The following is a 16,259-nucleotide window of genomic DNA, read 5'->3' on the forward strand; positions in this document are numbered from 1 at the left end:
TACAGACATCTTCTAGATGTCTATATGACGTCTGACAGCAGACACCTCAGAGACGTATTGCAGATGAGCAAACGATGTATTGTAGATGTCTTGCAGATGTAAATGCAGACGTCAAATAGACGTAAACCAGATGTATGTGTGCTATCAGGGTCATGACTAGATATTCTTTAGTTCCCTTAAATAATATTTATTGGAATAAAAAACAGTGTTACAAGCTAGGGTCTTAAGAATCTTAAATACCACAAATTTGCAAATGGCAAGACAGACTGTCTTTTTATAAAATCCCTTTTTTATGAAGGTCCAACAAATTAATATGGCAAATATCTCATTCACAAGAAAAAAACGATATTTGATTTATTTATTCATTCATTTATTTCGGTCCTCATCGAAGACTTTTCACAGCAAAGAAACATACAATTTGTTCTAAATATATTATATTACAATAAATATTGTTCTAAAAGCGAAAGCTAAATTAATTAAAGCTAATGGGCCTGTTGCTAAGACAACAAGTCCAGGATGAGCGTTGAAGAACCGAACCATCCAAGATCATGCGAAGTCGTCAACAACCAAATCCAGCTAAATTAACTGAATTACGAGGTAGGAAGAACAAGCTTAAACTAAACTGTGTCTGTGACACAGGGCCGAGTGTCAAAGTTTAATTGTATAATATATATAGTAGGCCTATAATATATATTATTATAATAATGTAGGACAGCAAACCGTTCTGGGGCACTTTTCACTAACATTGTATATTTTCCTACTATGGTAGTATCCCATTAACTAAATGTGCCATGCGAGAATAAAATATTATTTCATGCAACACTGCCATCTAGAGGATATTTTAGCAATAGCTTTTTTTTAGACGATGGAACAAATGCTACTGGCTTTGGTCAAAATGTTGTTACACAAACATACTTTGACATTTTGTTATTCTTGGACTGTTTTCATCTTTCTCTCTGATGCATAAAATTCTCATTTGAGGAAAACAACCAGGCATTTTGAATTGATTTGTCATTTTAAAAAGGATTTACTTTTTTGGTTACTCTGTTAAATATATGAGGGAAAAATCATAAAGTCCAAATTATTGATTTAAGAACTGAAAGTACATTGTGATGTACAAAAAATTGTAGGTTATATAATTTATTTAAAATAAAGGGCTTGTGCAGTAGGCTGCTTTCAGTGTGTCTATTACAATTGAAGGTTAGTTGACTGTAGAAACAAATCTAAATTCCAAACCTATTCTGTAATAGTTACTTATGTGAGTGCAGGAATGATACCGATTCAATGTGTAAAAATTACTTGATAATTTACAAATCCATAAAAGAGAAAGAACAGTGAACAGAACTTTATTTTTAAATAGCCTTTACTACGATTTATTAACAACATAATCGTTTTCTAATGTTTATCAGTGTAAAATCAATACACAGTTCTGTTTAACTGCTTCAATATGAGGTACTAGTCTGACTCCTCTTTTCTTGTAATATACAAGGATGGAGTATTATTTCACAAATGTTCGTCTCCTCCATTCCACCCTTTCACAGCCACCATTTGTCCACAGAGTTTTGCATTTAAGATAAAAGAAAAAGCTTTTACTACCGGGTACAAAATAAATCATTTCTACAACTCAACTAAAAGAACAATGCAAACATAATATAAAATGCACAAAAAATACACCCAAGTAAGATACTCTAAACTTATTCTAAATAATTGTATGAAAAATGGCCAAGACCGCAATTACACTAGATGCAGACCAGTCAACATACTATATCTAAATTTCAGTCAATGAGGGCAACTTTGGTGTCATTACACATTTGTGTTCAAACCCTCAAAGCATGAAATAGTATAATCATCCAGGCATGCACTACAGTACTTCAAATGATACAACAAACCCCCTGGGGACTGTGTAACCCAATATCATGTTTTAGCCCCCTCTGAGTGGAAAGCACTCCAACCTCCCGAGAGATCAAGTGTAATGGAAACTATTAAGTATGGAAGGGAGGGCCAGGAAGGGCAAGAGGAGGGCAAAAGGGGGCTGGGATGGATTCATTCACCAGGGCCTCCACATAGAGGGATCGCCCCCCAGAAAGAAGGGGGGAAGGGCTGATTGTGCTGTAGGAGAAGGAGACCTCGGGGGAGAGGGCAGTTCTTGGGGTACGGAGTAACTTCGCTCTCTGACAAGTGGAATTCTGGGCGAGTGGGAAGGGCTGGAGGGGGAAGAAGGTGGTGGAGGGGAGGAAGGAGTGTGCAGGTGGAGAGGGTGGGCCTGTAAGGAGGGCAGGTTCAAAGGGGAATGAGTCGGGGATAATGGAAGAGAGCCGGAGGTACCAGTTGAACACGTGCTGTTGGCCTCAGCACCGATATGGGGCAGAGACTTCAGCAAATGGTTGAGCAGACGTGCACCCAAAGATTTGTCCATGCCGGGGCAGCTCAAGAGCAGGTTGTGCACCTCATGCATGCACTGTATATAGCCAGTGCTGTATCTTTGTCGAGACTCGAACCCACTGCCTGGTCCATGATTACTACTACCTGAAAATCGAAGCAAAATGATACATAGAAAAACCGAGCGCTGACTTTTTAACTTTAGGTAAATTCGCATATACTTAAAAGTGTCCTAATAAATTGTTAAGAAAAAGACATGTGGTCTATGGGAAAACAGTCTGACCTGCTCCATTGCCTCTCTGAAGGTTCTCCATGTGCTGAACTGTTATCTCAAGCACATCAGCTTTCTCCAGTTTTGATTGCTGTGGCACGTGAATAAAACAACATTTCCTCAAAACACATACAGAAAGTCTAACAACATTTTTTTAGAACACATTGAGGGGAAGAGATAAAATAATGTGTCTGTCAATCACTTACATCCAAATTGTAGGCATCCACCATTATGCCCTTTAGTTGCTCGAGGCTTGAGTTTATCCGCTCTCTGCGTTTCTTCTCTATCAAGGGTTTGCGCAGCTAAAATGAACAACATGCAAGTTTTGGAGTTGACTCAAATGTTATTTATTTATTAAGCATGCTCAACAATGTCAATTAACCATATTTATGTGCAAATACATGTTCAAAACGTTATGCAGTTAGTTACAATACAAGTTAGTACATTTTTTGTTTTCAGACAAACAACACAGTCTCCCATAGTGAACGATATTTGATAAATATTTTGTGATAGGTTATCTATAGCTTTTTCACATTCAAGAAAAATATAAAACTTATGATAGCGTATTGTCAGCAGGCTTTACCTTGCGCTCTTCTTTGGCGTTGAAATTCTTTTCCGGACCGTTGCCGATATTGGAGGCCGTCATCGTTCTGCAGCGAGAAGCTTAAAAGTATTTTCGACCGCGCCGCTGCTTTCCCACGCCTACGACTGAAAGTGAGGTTACAGTGTTGTTGCCTTGATGCGATAAGAAACCAAACAGACTCACTTAACCTCGTTTAACGTGTACTCACGCTCCCCCTGAAACCTCCACCCACCGAAATTACCATGACAATACATGGGTGCTTTTTGCTGCACAATTTCCCACAGTCTCGGGTTAGGCCTATTAGGCAATCCCACGTTTCAAAAAGCTTCAAAAGTTTGATTTTCTCAAGGGAACCACTGTCCACGAAATAACTTATTCGTGTCTCAAAAGTTTAAAAGCACAAAAAGTTTAAAGCAAGTTTACGAACTTTAAGAAAAAAAAGATGTTATTACGAGGATGCACCTGTAGCTGGATAAATCAATCAACGTCTTTAAATGCGTGCATTTAAGTAGGTTAACTTGCCATTGGGAGTAATATAGCTATAACATATATTGTATTGCTAAGTTAAAAATATATATTTGACGTCATGTATAATTCCAGACGCAAAGCTTAAAGTAAGAAAATAATGAAGAATGTGCTACCACAACAAAGACGGAGGACTTTTGGAGGATGGTAAAGCGCAACAATAGCAAAGAAATCTTAGTTTTTAAGTGTTTTCACAGTGGGAGAACTAGCATTATCTCCTAGTTTCCCACCCCTTTCTTAACTACGCGCGACCCCATCCCCTCTTCGCCTTTCACCATTGTTCTGTTCACCTATGGGACGGGCACACTCCACTGAAGCACGCCAAGATCTCTTTTTCTGCTGTTGTCCAGTCATAATGACCCCTTAGCTAACAGGGTGCCAAATCCGTAATGGTCATTAAAGGCTCCTCAGTAGCCCAGAAAAACAAGCCCCTGTCAACTATTTTAGGATGCACAGAAATAGGCTACTGTTTCGCTCTCAAAAAATAAGCACTGGATTTCAGCACCATTTGCGTAATATTTAGTTAGAAAATGAAAAATGAATTAACCTATTGATAAGTTTGAAGGCAAGCTGCTTTTATACAAGTAAATTCATTCAAACACGAAACACACACGCAATTTTTTTTCAGAAGTTGCCAAAACATGTTTCAAATAGTGAAAACAGCCTTTACGAAAATTAACCATGCTTTTTTATATAGTTTAAGTGTTGTAACCATGTGCTGTGTCTGAAACCGTTCCCTCGCTCACTCCTATTCCCTATATAGCGAATGACATTTGAGTCCATGGGGAAGAAGTGAATGAAAATGAGTGAACGATTTCAGACACTGACGTAATATACACAGCAAAATCGCTGGTGTCAAAATGTTCAGGGACGGTAGGGAAGGGTTGCTCGACACACGTATCGAGTTTTCGACACACTATTGCTTCGAAACAGTGTTCCGGAGGTATTACTTGAAATGAAGCTTCGTTACCTCACTGACACGTCACGCAGGGATCAAACTCAAAGCGCGTCGATTGCACTGAACCATAGGAATGTTATAATTATATATTTAATTTATATAATTTTATCATTTTGTATTGCTAATTAAAGTACTATTTAAAACCATGACATGTTAATGTCTGTTGTCAAAAAGTAAATTGCAGGTTTAACACTGTTCCCAAAAAGTATAAAAGTGTTTCTTCAACCACAAACTGGTTTTCTGCTAGTAAACGCCGTCCTCGGTTCTCTGCAGCTTACACGTGCAGAAGTGTGTTTGATCTTTAAATGGAGAATGCACGCAAGAGACCCCGTTCTCAAGTGTGGGAACACTTCAGTCTCGACACTGCTAATAAAGTGTCATGTCTGATATGCGAGCAAACTTTGTCTTATTCACATCCAAACGCTCTGGGCAACGATACTCAAACAACAGAGCACCAGTCTGCCCCATCTGGAGAGAGGGTAAAATACATATTAATAATAAAGAAATTTCCGTTGGGACAATAAAAACTATCTATTTCCCTCAACAAATGAGCAATAAAGTAATTAAAATGCAAGAAAAGTCACCCGTTTTGAGTTTAGATTTTCATATTCTATTCCATTTTTATTTGTTGTAATAGATTACACTATTTAAGAACACAGAGTACTTTAGTATCCATTAGTTTGGTGGGTTAATCTATTGTATTTAAGGTTTACAGGATATGTTGGATTTAAGGACAACACCAACCAAACACTTAAAATTGTGTCCACATTCACACTATATTATTATTTATTATATATATTTATTATATATATATATATATATATATATGAAGAGTTTGGTTTCAAACATTTTTTATCATGTTTTTTTGTGTTAGATTGCCGCATTTTTCGAGTTATTATGGTTTAAACCAACTACAGTTTAATTGATATTAAGTGGAATGCACCATAAAAAACATAATTTGTTAAAATTTTGAAAACAGAAATTTAAAAAATCTAATTTTGGAAGTCTTCATATATATTAAATTATTATTCATGTTACTTAAGAACTGGATGTGCTTATTTTTCTTTGTTACTTTGAGTTCTAATTCTATATATTATTAAATTATATATTAAATATACAAATAAAACTTGTAATAACATTTCAATTAACAAAATATCTGAGTGACACAGTTGGTGTAGGAATTTTTATTGACCACCAGATGGCGAAGTAGAGCACTGTGTCAAAAGCTTCGAAGCACCGATACATTTTTTTTGAAAAAACCTCATTGATTCAGAAGCTTCATTCGGCACATCTCTAAGGGACGGTGTTGAATTCCCAGTGTTGACATTATTTTAACACTATATAGTAATAAAACTACACTACCATTGTTTTCTGCAAGACAGTGTGTGTGTGTGTGTGTGTGTGCGTGCGTGCGTGCGTGCGTGTGTGTGTGTGCGTGCGTGCGTGCGTGCGTGCGCGCGCGTGTGTGTGTGTGTGTGTGTGTGTGTGCGTGTTCATGTTTGTATATCCCGGTGGGGACCTAAACCTGAATACACACCAACACATGGGGACTCGTGTCACCGTGGGGACCAAAATTTGAGGTCCCCAGGGGGCAAAAAAGCTAATAAATTGTACAGAACAATATTTTTTACAAATCTAAAAATGCAAAAAGTGTTCTATGATCTTTAGGTTTAGGGATAGGGTTAGGGATAGGGGATAGAATATACAGTTTGTACAGTATAAAAACATTACGCCTATGGGTGTGTGTGTGTGTGTGTGTGTGTGTGTGTGTGTGTGTGTGTGTGTGTGTGTGTGTGTGTGTGTGTGTGTGTGTGCGTGCGTGCGTGCGTGTGTGAAACAAGAACGTATTCTCAAATCAGGTCACGCCTCCACTGAATGACTGCCACCTGTCTGAAGGCCGCCATTTTATTTTGCACGAGGACGAGAAGACAGCAGGTAAATTAGATGTTATTGCATGATTTAGCTAAATATAATTATTATTAAACCAAACGAATGCACGAAATGCAGAATCGCCACGTTGTGCTAAACTGTTAATTGCCGTATTTTAAACTATGGTTAACACGGCCACAACTTGATTAAACGAGAGGACGAACTAGTTTGCTAAAACTGTTTTAAGTCATAATTATAAGTTATGTACACGAGATAGGAACTTTATCATATTTATTCGTCACATAATAGGTAATGAGCCCGTTTATATATGCACAACAACAAGCTGATAGCTGTTCAGTTTGTATGAAATTATGGAAAAACACGTTCAGACATCATGTTGTTGGTTCGAGGTAACGTAGGCTATGTGCTACATGCATTGTAAAATATGCGTTAAATGCCCAAATCTACTCTCCTCCATCCAGTGTATTGTGTTTGTTTGACCATTGACGTTGTCGGTTTGTTAATCATAATTGGTGGACCAACTGCGCTGGATGGGTGCAGACTGCAGAGGCAGTACAGTAGATAAAGTTAGTGGCTTTCTAACTGCTGATTTACAGCACCTGCGACACAGACAGGAGAAATAATAGCAAACTAACGCTTTATAAGTATCATATATATTTGTAAGCAAAACTTGATGGCTTGTTCAATTGATAAATTGTATAATCCATGTATTATTTTAGCTCTTCCTGTCGCCATTAGCTAACGAGCATGGCAAATAGGCTACAGCTAACACGTGCATGACAAACGTATGGTTTTCTGCATTTCGGCGGTATCATGTGCTAGTTTAGTTACAATGGCTCTGTTTCTTTCATTTCTAAGCTTCATACAATTGTTCCACTTGCCACAACCAATGTGCTCCTAAAAGATTGTGCAGGAGTTGATGTGGATGCTGATATTTTTGGTAGATTAAATGATAGGGGTGTAACGATACTTCGTACTACAATATTTCGTGGTGCAAAAATGTCACGATGCGCATCAAAGAAAGATGGGGATATTTTACGATATGGTGCTTAATTGTATTCGTTGAGCGGTCAAGACGCTACATACGAAAGGAGTCAAAGGACCCGCTGATTCTCGTTCGTGAACGACATGAACGAGCTGTTACTTCTCACTCGTGAACGAAAGATGAGGTCTCTTGTTCAACAAGTACAGAAACTAAAAAAATAACACATAGAAAATGTTGATCTGAATATTCAATGACACATCATTTAAATACATTCAGTGTGAATACAAACACTACACCAAAACAACAGAACTCGAAATTGGAAGCGACAATGTGTTGAATTTTTTTGCATTCTAAAAAATACATTTTTTTAATTATCACATACTAAGCTGATGCATGTGGTGACAGTTACTTCTCACTCGTGAACGAAAGATGAGGTCTCTTGCTCAACAAGTACAGAAACGGACACAATGTAAAGATCCTTACGAAAATAATAAAATAATGCAAGCTGATGGTTAAATGTAACAAAGACAAATCAACATTGTCATTTTTATTGCATGGAAAATGTCAAGCCCTGTTTACTCCGTTATTGTACTGCAAGCACAGGTGTTTTGTGTGCATTTTGTATCATTTATTGTTCTTTCAAATAAAAACGACTTCATTATGTTTAGTTCATGTCATGCAAAAACTGTAAAACAAAAAAGTATTGGTTAGCTCTCATTCGCGTCACGTCAGCAAATAGCATTCCAGTTCCGGCTGTGAAGGGACATGTCAGGTTAGATCTTCCACTGAATGAATACGCCCACACTGACCAAGTCGCTGTTGAGTCTGAACGAGAGCGATAGATCTCGTTCGTGAACGAATTGAACGAACTGGTACATGTCGTTCATGAACGAAATGAATGAGGGTGTACACTGTAGGTCGGTCATTTAGCATGTGAGTCTCGTTCAGCAATCAGCAGAAAGCGGATGCAAAGCGCAGTTACAGGTAGGCTACTTTGCACGCTTGTTTATTTAAAATACATAAACTTCACGTTTAACATAATCCCTGATTTTTGAATGTGTAAATGACCAAACAATTCACTTTTTAATTATGCAGAAAAACCTTGTGCGTTGGTCATCTGAACCACTTATTTAGACTTATTTTATTTATTTAATGAGTAGATCAGAGACACACATTTTAAGAAATCCCGTAATCAGTTTATACGTCCATTAATACGTTCGTTGACATAACACAGCTCTTTTTTGCCACCTGCTGGCATATTATAGAAATGGTCACTGAACGAATCAGTGAACAAATCTGAATGAATTATTTTGGTGAACGAACTGAAAAAGAACGAATCACTCAAATGAATCATAATTCACAGTAGTGATGTAGTGAATCAGCGGGTCTCGTTCAGACTCAAACACAGGCTCGTTTGTTCAGTGAAGGGCGTATTCGTTCCGTACATTCAACCAATCATATGCTCTGTCAAAGCTCACTCTCGAACGCCATTGGCTCGTGCTTTAGACACTCTTTTAAGCCAAGACGCTCTGTGCTCGAGGGAGAGATTTCAGTGAACGAGAAATATGAGTCATTGCATTTTGTGAACGAGAACGATTCGTTCACTTAAAAGATTCGTTCAAAAAGAACGATTTGTTCACGAACGAAACATCACTAATCACTAGAGAGAACTAAAGAGAGACTAGAGAACTAAGGAACTACAGGCCTATATCGAATCTACCTTTCATATCTAAAGTTCTGGAAAAAGTAGTTTCAACTCAATTATGCTCCTTCCTCCATAGGAATGACATCAATGAAGAATTCCAGTCTGGATTTAGAGCATGTCACAGTACAGAGACTGCTTTGATCAGAGTTACAAATGATCTGCTATTGGCGTCTGACCGAGGTTGTATCTCGTTATTGGTGCTGCTAGACCTTAGTGCTGCATTCGATACCATTGACCACAGCACACTCCTACATAGACTCGAAAATTATGTTGGCATTAATGGAATAGCCTTGAAATGGTTTAAATCTTATTTATCCGACCGTTTTCAATTTGTAGCAATAAACAATGAGGTGTCACGCAAATCGCAAGTCCAGTACGGTGTACCACAGGGCTCAGTCTTAGGGCCTCTGCTCTTCGCATTATACATGCTACCTCTAGGAGATTTAATAAAGCTACACGGAGTTAGCTTTCACTGTTATGCTGATGATACTCAACTTTATATTTCCCTCGAAGCCTCATGAAACACAGCAGTTCCATCGAATAATGGAATGCATAGTCGATATAAAAAACTGGATGAGTAACTACTTTTTATTACTGAACTCGGACAAAGCAGAAGTGTTACTTATTGGACCGAAAACTGCTATAAGTAACAACCAAGAATACTGTTTAACTATTGACGGATGTTCCATAAAACCCTCGTCGTCAGCAAAGAATCTTGGCGTTCTATTCGATAGTAATCTGTCATTTGAGAGCCACGTCGCCAACACCTGTAAAATTGCGTTTTTCCATTTTAAGAATATATCTAAACTACGTCATATGCTGTCAATCTCAGATGCAGAGAAGTTAATTCATGCATTCATGACATCAAGACTAGATTACTGTAATGCACTGTTAGGTGGTTGCCCTGCAGGCTTATTACAAAAACTCCAATTGGTCCAAAACGCGGCAGCTCGAGTTCTTACACGTACAAAAAAGTATGAACATATTAGCCCGGTTCTGTCAACCTTGCACTGGTTACCTATAAAGCATCGCGTTAACTTTAAAATCTTGCTTATTACCTATAAAGCCTTACATGGTTTAGCTCCTCAGTACTTGAATGAACTCCTTTTGTATTACAGTCCTTCACGTGCATTACGCTCTCAGGCGTCCTGTCAGTTGGTAATACCTAGAATTTCAAAATCAAGTGCAGGTGGTAGATCCTTTTCCTATCTAGCGCCTAAACTTTGGAATAGTCTTCCCTGCACTGTCCGGGAGGCAGACACACTCTGTCAGTTTAAATCTAGACTAAAGACGCATCTTTTTAATCTTGCATACACTACTCTTCCATAATATAAATCTTCAGAGGGTTTAGGCTGCATTAGTTAGATCAACCGGAACCAAAAACACAACTGATGTACTTGTTGCATCAAAGAGTACAGAACAGTACTCTACTCTCAGCCAGTCTTGTCTCATTGTTCCAAGGTTACCACAGCGAGCAGGATGCAGTTCATGGCCTGACCTGATGGTAGAGCGGAGAATGGGAAGTGGGGACCTGACAAGAGCTGAGATGATAGAGCTGGATAAAGAAGGACGCAGTCACCTGACATGTCTTCACCACAAAATTTCAAATGCTATTAGATTATTAATGATAATCTTAAACTATAATTTATGTTATTAGTAAGTTTATTTATTTTATTTAGCCTTGTTGTGCAAGTTCTCTGGAGCTTGTGCAGAGGCAGCAGCTTTTGCCAGAGGGGAACTGGAATCCCCTGGTTGGGCCTGGGTTCTCCTGAGGTTTTTTTTCTCGATTAGAGTTTTGGGTTCCTCGCCACCGTTTGCATACTGTTTTTGCACTATCTGCCTGACCGGGGGGGCTGCTTTAGAATTTTAAAGTTTTACTTAATTAATATTGCATATAGGAATTTATAGTCTGTTATATTTGACCTGTGCTTCTCTCTCCTTTATCTTAAATGTGTGCTCTCACTGAGCGTGTGTGTGTGTGCGTACTTGTCTGTGTACGTACGTGCGTGCGTGCGTGCGTGCGTGCGTGCGTGCGTGCGTGCGTGTGTGCTTGTGTGTGTGTGTGTGTGCGTTAGTGGTGTCAAAAATATCGATATTTCGATACGTATCGATACTGAAAAATCTGAAACGGTTCCAATACGCATATCCCACGTATTGATACCAGCTGCACGTTCCCGCTCACTCTCTTTTTTCCGACAGTGAGTTGACACACACTGCACGTGAACGCAGTGACAACAGAGCCCGGCATCCTCTCACAGACTTGACTCGTTTGGGGCAGTTAAAAAGTGTTAATGTTAGAAAAGATGGCCAGTGCAGAGTCTCAGTAACACATCTGGCGCTTGGTGAACGCTCGTTTACGCTTCCCATGTTTACCATAGCGCTCTATGTGTGTGCGCTTATCAATAATTTCATCCACTCGTTTTATTCGCCCTGGTTATATGTTGTTTATGTTTTAACAGAGTCTCCGCAACAGTTCTCATGTTTAATGCACGCATTTCTGTCTTTATGTGCGCTCATGATTTCATCCACTCATCTCGTTCGCTCTGGTTAAGTTGATGTTTGAAATGATGCTGGTGCGGGTAAAGTCTCCGCAACAGTTCTCGCGTGTGATACACGTTTGCACTTCCGTGTTTACCATAGCGCTCTATGTGTGTGCACTGTTCAATGATTTCATCCACTCGTCTCATTCGCTCCGGTTAAACGTTGTTAATGTTAGAAAGATGGCCAGTGCGGAATCTCTGCAACAGTTCTTGGGTTTAAAGTTTGCGTTTCTGTCTATATGTGCGCTAATCAATGATTAAATGTGAATAAAAGCCAAATTAAAAAATTGTAATCATATAAATGTAGGCTATTAACTAACATTAACGAACAAAGAATGAGCAATACATTTGTTCATGTTTTTTTAAATCTCTTTTAAATGTTAGGTAAAAAATACAACTATTTATGTAAGCTCTGGTCCATTAATACTGACAAATACAACTTTGATTTTAAATAATAAATGTATTAGTAAAATGAACATTAGATTAACAATTAATAAGTAATGTAAAAAATATACCTCATTGTCTAATCTTGTTCAATTTAACTTTAAATAAAATGTAAAAACATTAGGGCCTTATTGTTATGGAAGTTTTTTCCCCGTGGTATCGAAAATGCTATCGAATATCGATATTTTTTTAGGTATTGTATCGAAGTTAGAAATTCCAGTATCGTGACAACACTAGTGTGCGTGCGCATCCGCGTGTGTGTGTGTGTCTCTATGTCTGTGTGTGTTAGTACGTGTGCATATTGTGTGTGTGGAGTGTTTTGTATGTGGGTATGTCTGTCTTCTGTTTTCAACTTTTTCTTGTTTTTGCAGGTACAACTTTAATTATTTTGCTTATAGTCAATATGTCTCATGTACAGCTGCTTTGTAACAATGAAAATTGTAAAAAGCGCTATATAAATAAAGTTGAGTTGAGTTGAGAAGTCTCTGGGAGAAGGGGAAGCACAAGACACAATCTGTGTCTCCACGTGGTTTACAAAGAGTCCTATTTTCCCTCACAATCGCCGTTAAAACACAGCAAACTTGAAGCGTGACTGCAGGCGAGTCACCCCGGAACTCATTACAAAGGCAGCACAGACATTTTTACATGGCAATGTTAGTTTATCCGCTAACGTGAGCTGCTGCATAACGTTATATACAACATAAAGCCAAATGAAACCAGCGCTGTACCGATTAGAGAAGTGAGTCGTACTGTAGATTAAAAGATCGAATGACGTGCTAAAAATCGAACCAAGTATGTGATTTGCATGATTGAAGAAATGTAATGCAGTTTATGCAATATGTATTTTGAAAGATTTTTCTCATTCATTACTGTCTCAAGCAAAGACAGCGCAGCTTCAAAGAGACACGAGCCAATAGCGTTTGAGTGTGAGCTCTGTCAGAGCGTTTCATTGCTTGAATGTACTGAATGAACACGCCCTTCACTGAACGAACGAGTCAATTGAGTCAAAATGAGACTGAATGAACTGCTATATGTCGTTCATGGTCTAATATTCTCTGTGTTGTCGACTAAAACTAAATTGATGGGGATGACTAAAATATGACTAAAACTAAACTGCATTTTATTCAAAAGACTATGAGTAAACATAAAACTAAATTTGCTGTCAAAATTGACACTCAGTGACAAACCTGCAGTACAGCAGATTCAGTTGAGCCTTAAAATGTTAAAATTCTTTATTAAGTTGTATGTGCAACATATTAATATTTGAATATATTATATTAATATATTAATGTTATTTGAATTTCAGTTTCATTTTTTAATTTTGTTCAAAATTTCGAGATGTGTTTCATATCGTGAACCCAGCATCGAGATATGTACCGAATCGTGAGCTGAGTGTATTGTTACACCCCTATTAAATGAACATAACTACTACGTTCAAATCCTAACAACGAGTGTTTTATTCCGAAGAAATGCTGGTTCAGGAGGAGTGCAGAGGAGACCTGAAATGCATCCGAATCTCTACCAAAAACGACTGTGTAAATTCTGTAAATTCATTCTTCAAGGTAAGATTACATACACTACTTTCGTTGTATTATAACAGGTATAATTACTTGATTGTCAAATTATATGAGCCTATGTCTACTAGGCCTATTCATGTTTCATGTTAAATAGGGGTGTGATGAGACGCTTACTACACGAGACGAGACACGAGATTGGGTTCACGAGAACGAGACGAGACGAGATTTTTACACTATTTTTAAGAAATCCTCAATGATGAAATATATGAATGGAAAATAGTCTTTTATTCAACTGAAAATCACAAAATGCAAAACAATTTAAGTGCATTTTGAAATCAACTTGTAATGAATGTATATAAAGAATATAAGCATGTCAACGATTTCTGAGTTGAGACCTTTTGGCAGTAACTATGTCTCCTGCAGTTGAAAAAACACGCTCACTTGGAACAGAGGTAGCAGGGATGGAAAGGTATGCTTTGGCAAGTGGAGGTAGCAAAGGATATTTAGAGCTGTTTTCTCTCCACCACTTCAGAGGGCAGCAACTGAGTGGGATAGAGGCCTCTCTTCTGTAGAGATCAATTTCCTTCTCAATCCCTCTGCTGGACTTTTCTGTTTTAGAGAAAGAGTCCCCTAGTAGATCCTCAAGCGCTGTCTTCTTGGAAGCAGGTTCTGTCTCTTCTGACTCGACTCCCAGAGCCCCCTCTCCCCCATGTGTGGAACAGTGAGCTGCTGCCTCTTCTCTCCTCTCTGTACTCTTCTCACCTGTGGTCTTTAAACAGCAGAAACACTGGCTTTAACCTTAAGCAGCAAAGCAGTCCCCCCTCTCCCTCTTAACACAAACACACCCACTCTGATGCTGTCATGTTTCTAACACACACACACACTTTGCATTAATCCATTAAACATTTTCAGTTGGTACTGGGAACATAAATCTAGTAGGAAAAAAATTCACACACACTTTCACACTTACAAAAAGAGTAAAGCAATTCAAATTGATTTATACCTGATTTTGCTGCAATTGTTCAGCCTTTGTCTGCACCCTCAGGAAGACGTTGGTTATGGTCTAGCTGCGGTAGAGTCTGGAATCTTGGGTCCAGCGCAGTGCTCTCTAACAGAAGGTTGTATGTATCTCCCTGAAATATTACCGAGGATTGCTCTCTTTGTGTCGGCCACGGTGGGGGAATCGCCGTCATTTGGTGCCATGCTCTGTTCAATCATGCTCTTCAGTGGCACAATGAGAGACACTGTGGGGCTCTTCTCCTCACATAAGACTGTGGTGGCTGTCTTCAAAGGATTCAGCAGCTTCACAAGGTCTTCTGCATTCAAGATATCGCTGCTGTCCAGTGTATCATTGTTACGGGCGTTTTGTCTCATCTCAGGGCTGGTGAGAGCTGCTGATATGGCAGCTTGCTGCTCCAGGTAACGAACCAGCATATCTAAAGTGCTATTCCATCGCGTGGAAACGTCCATGATTAATTTGTGTGGTGGCAGTTGTAGCAGCTTCTGCTTGGACATCCGGTGAAAAAAAGCTGTAACTCGTCTCACCCGCCCAAGCAACCGAGTGACACGCGCAACACCGAGGCCAGCCTGGGTAGCAAGGTTTATCGTGTGTGCAAAGCACTTGATGTGCGGCTCCAATCCTGCCTCGCGCACAGCCACTTCCATATTACGCTCTTTGTCAGTCACATTTGCGATGCCATGGTTTGTTTTTTTAATCTTCCAGTCAGTGACAGCTGCTTGTTAAACTTCAGCTATGTTTGCCCCTGTATGGGACTCTAAAAGTGGGCGATTCTTCAGTACAAAATTTACCATTTCCCAGTCACTGTTGATTATGTGGGCTGTAATTGTGATATAGCCCTGCGTACACCTAGAAGTCCAACCATCAGTAGTAATGGCGATGCTTTCTGCCTCTTTCAGAGTCTGTACAACCTTGACCTTGGCTTCTTTGTAGAGTGTTGGGACCACAGTGAGTAAAATGCGCGCGTGATGGGATGGTGTACCTCGGTTCCAGTGTGTGGAGGAGTCGCCGAAATCCCAGATTTTCCACCACAGAAAATGGCCTCATATCAGCTGCAATGAAAACGCCGATGTCTCTCGTTATTGCCGTGGCTCTTGCACTTGACGGTGGAAGAAATGCAAAGGCATTTTTTCCCTTTTAATGTTTTCGTCACAGGTGCGGCTGGTTTTAGTAGAGAGCTGTGGTGGTTCTGTATGTGTTTTTGCATAGTGCTCGTGTTAGCCGCGGTGTACGGCATTGTTTTCTTACAATGTTTACATATTGTGTTCGTCTTGTCTGTCACTTTTTCGCCTTTTCTTATTTCCACTGGAAAACCAAAATGTTGCCACACAAATGATTTAAAAGTGGCAGGGGATTTTCAATACAAATTTCACCCTCACGCTCCATCATGCTGACATCACAACTCACGAGACAACTTTTCACCTCGACGAGAAATCTTGTCGCG

At 39.1% G+C, this 16,259-nt stretch overlaps 1 protein-coding gene across 1 annotated transcript; it reads right to left on the reverse strand.

Annotated features, from left to right (window-relative positions):
- Positions 1–368: 368 nt before the first annotated feature.
- Positions 369–3,390, reverse strand: her8a (hairy-related 8a). The gene is made up of 4 exons (XM_057339678.1): positions 3,234–3,390; positions 2,857–2,952; positions 2,663–2,741; positions 369–2,526 (listed from the first exon to the last, which is right to left on the reverse strand). The coding sequence occupies exons 1-4, from the start codon at positions 3,294–3,296 to the stop codon at positions 2,048–2,050; spliced, it is 717 nt and encodes a 238-aa protein (XP_057195661.1). The 5' UTR covers positions 3,297–3,390; the 3' UTR covers positions 369–2,047.
- Between the last annotated feature and the right edge of the window lie 12,869 nt (positions 3,391–16,259).

Source organism: Triplophysa rosa, linkage group LG1, assembly GCF_024868665.1.
Source record: "Triplophysa rosa linkage group LG1, Trosa_1v2, whole genome shotgun sequence".
In the NCBI taxonomy this organism is placed as follows: domain Eukaryota; kingdom Metazoa; phylum Chordata; class Actinopteri; order Cypriniformes; family Nemacheilidae; genus Triplophysa; species Triplophysa rosa.

Bases quoted from the DNA above. Each gene is read 5' to 3' on its own strand.
- her8a (XM_057339678.1), bottom strand. From the start codon at position 3,296: ATGACGGCCTCCAATATCGGCAACGGTCCGGAAAAGAATTTCAACGCC. The intron at 2,953-3,233 runs GTAAAGCCTGCT...TGTTCATTTTAG, and splicing joins ACGCCAAAGAAGAGCGCAAG to CTGCGCAAACCCTTGATAGA. The intron at 2,527-2,662 runs GTCAGACTGTTT...TTCGATTTTCAG, and splicing joins TCAGAGAGGCAATGGAGCAG to GTAGTAGTAATCATGGACCA.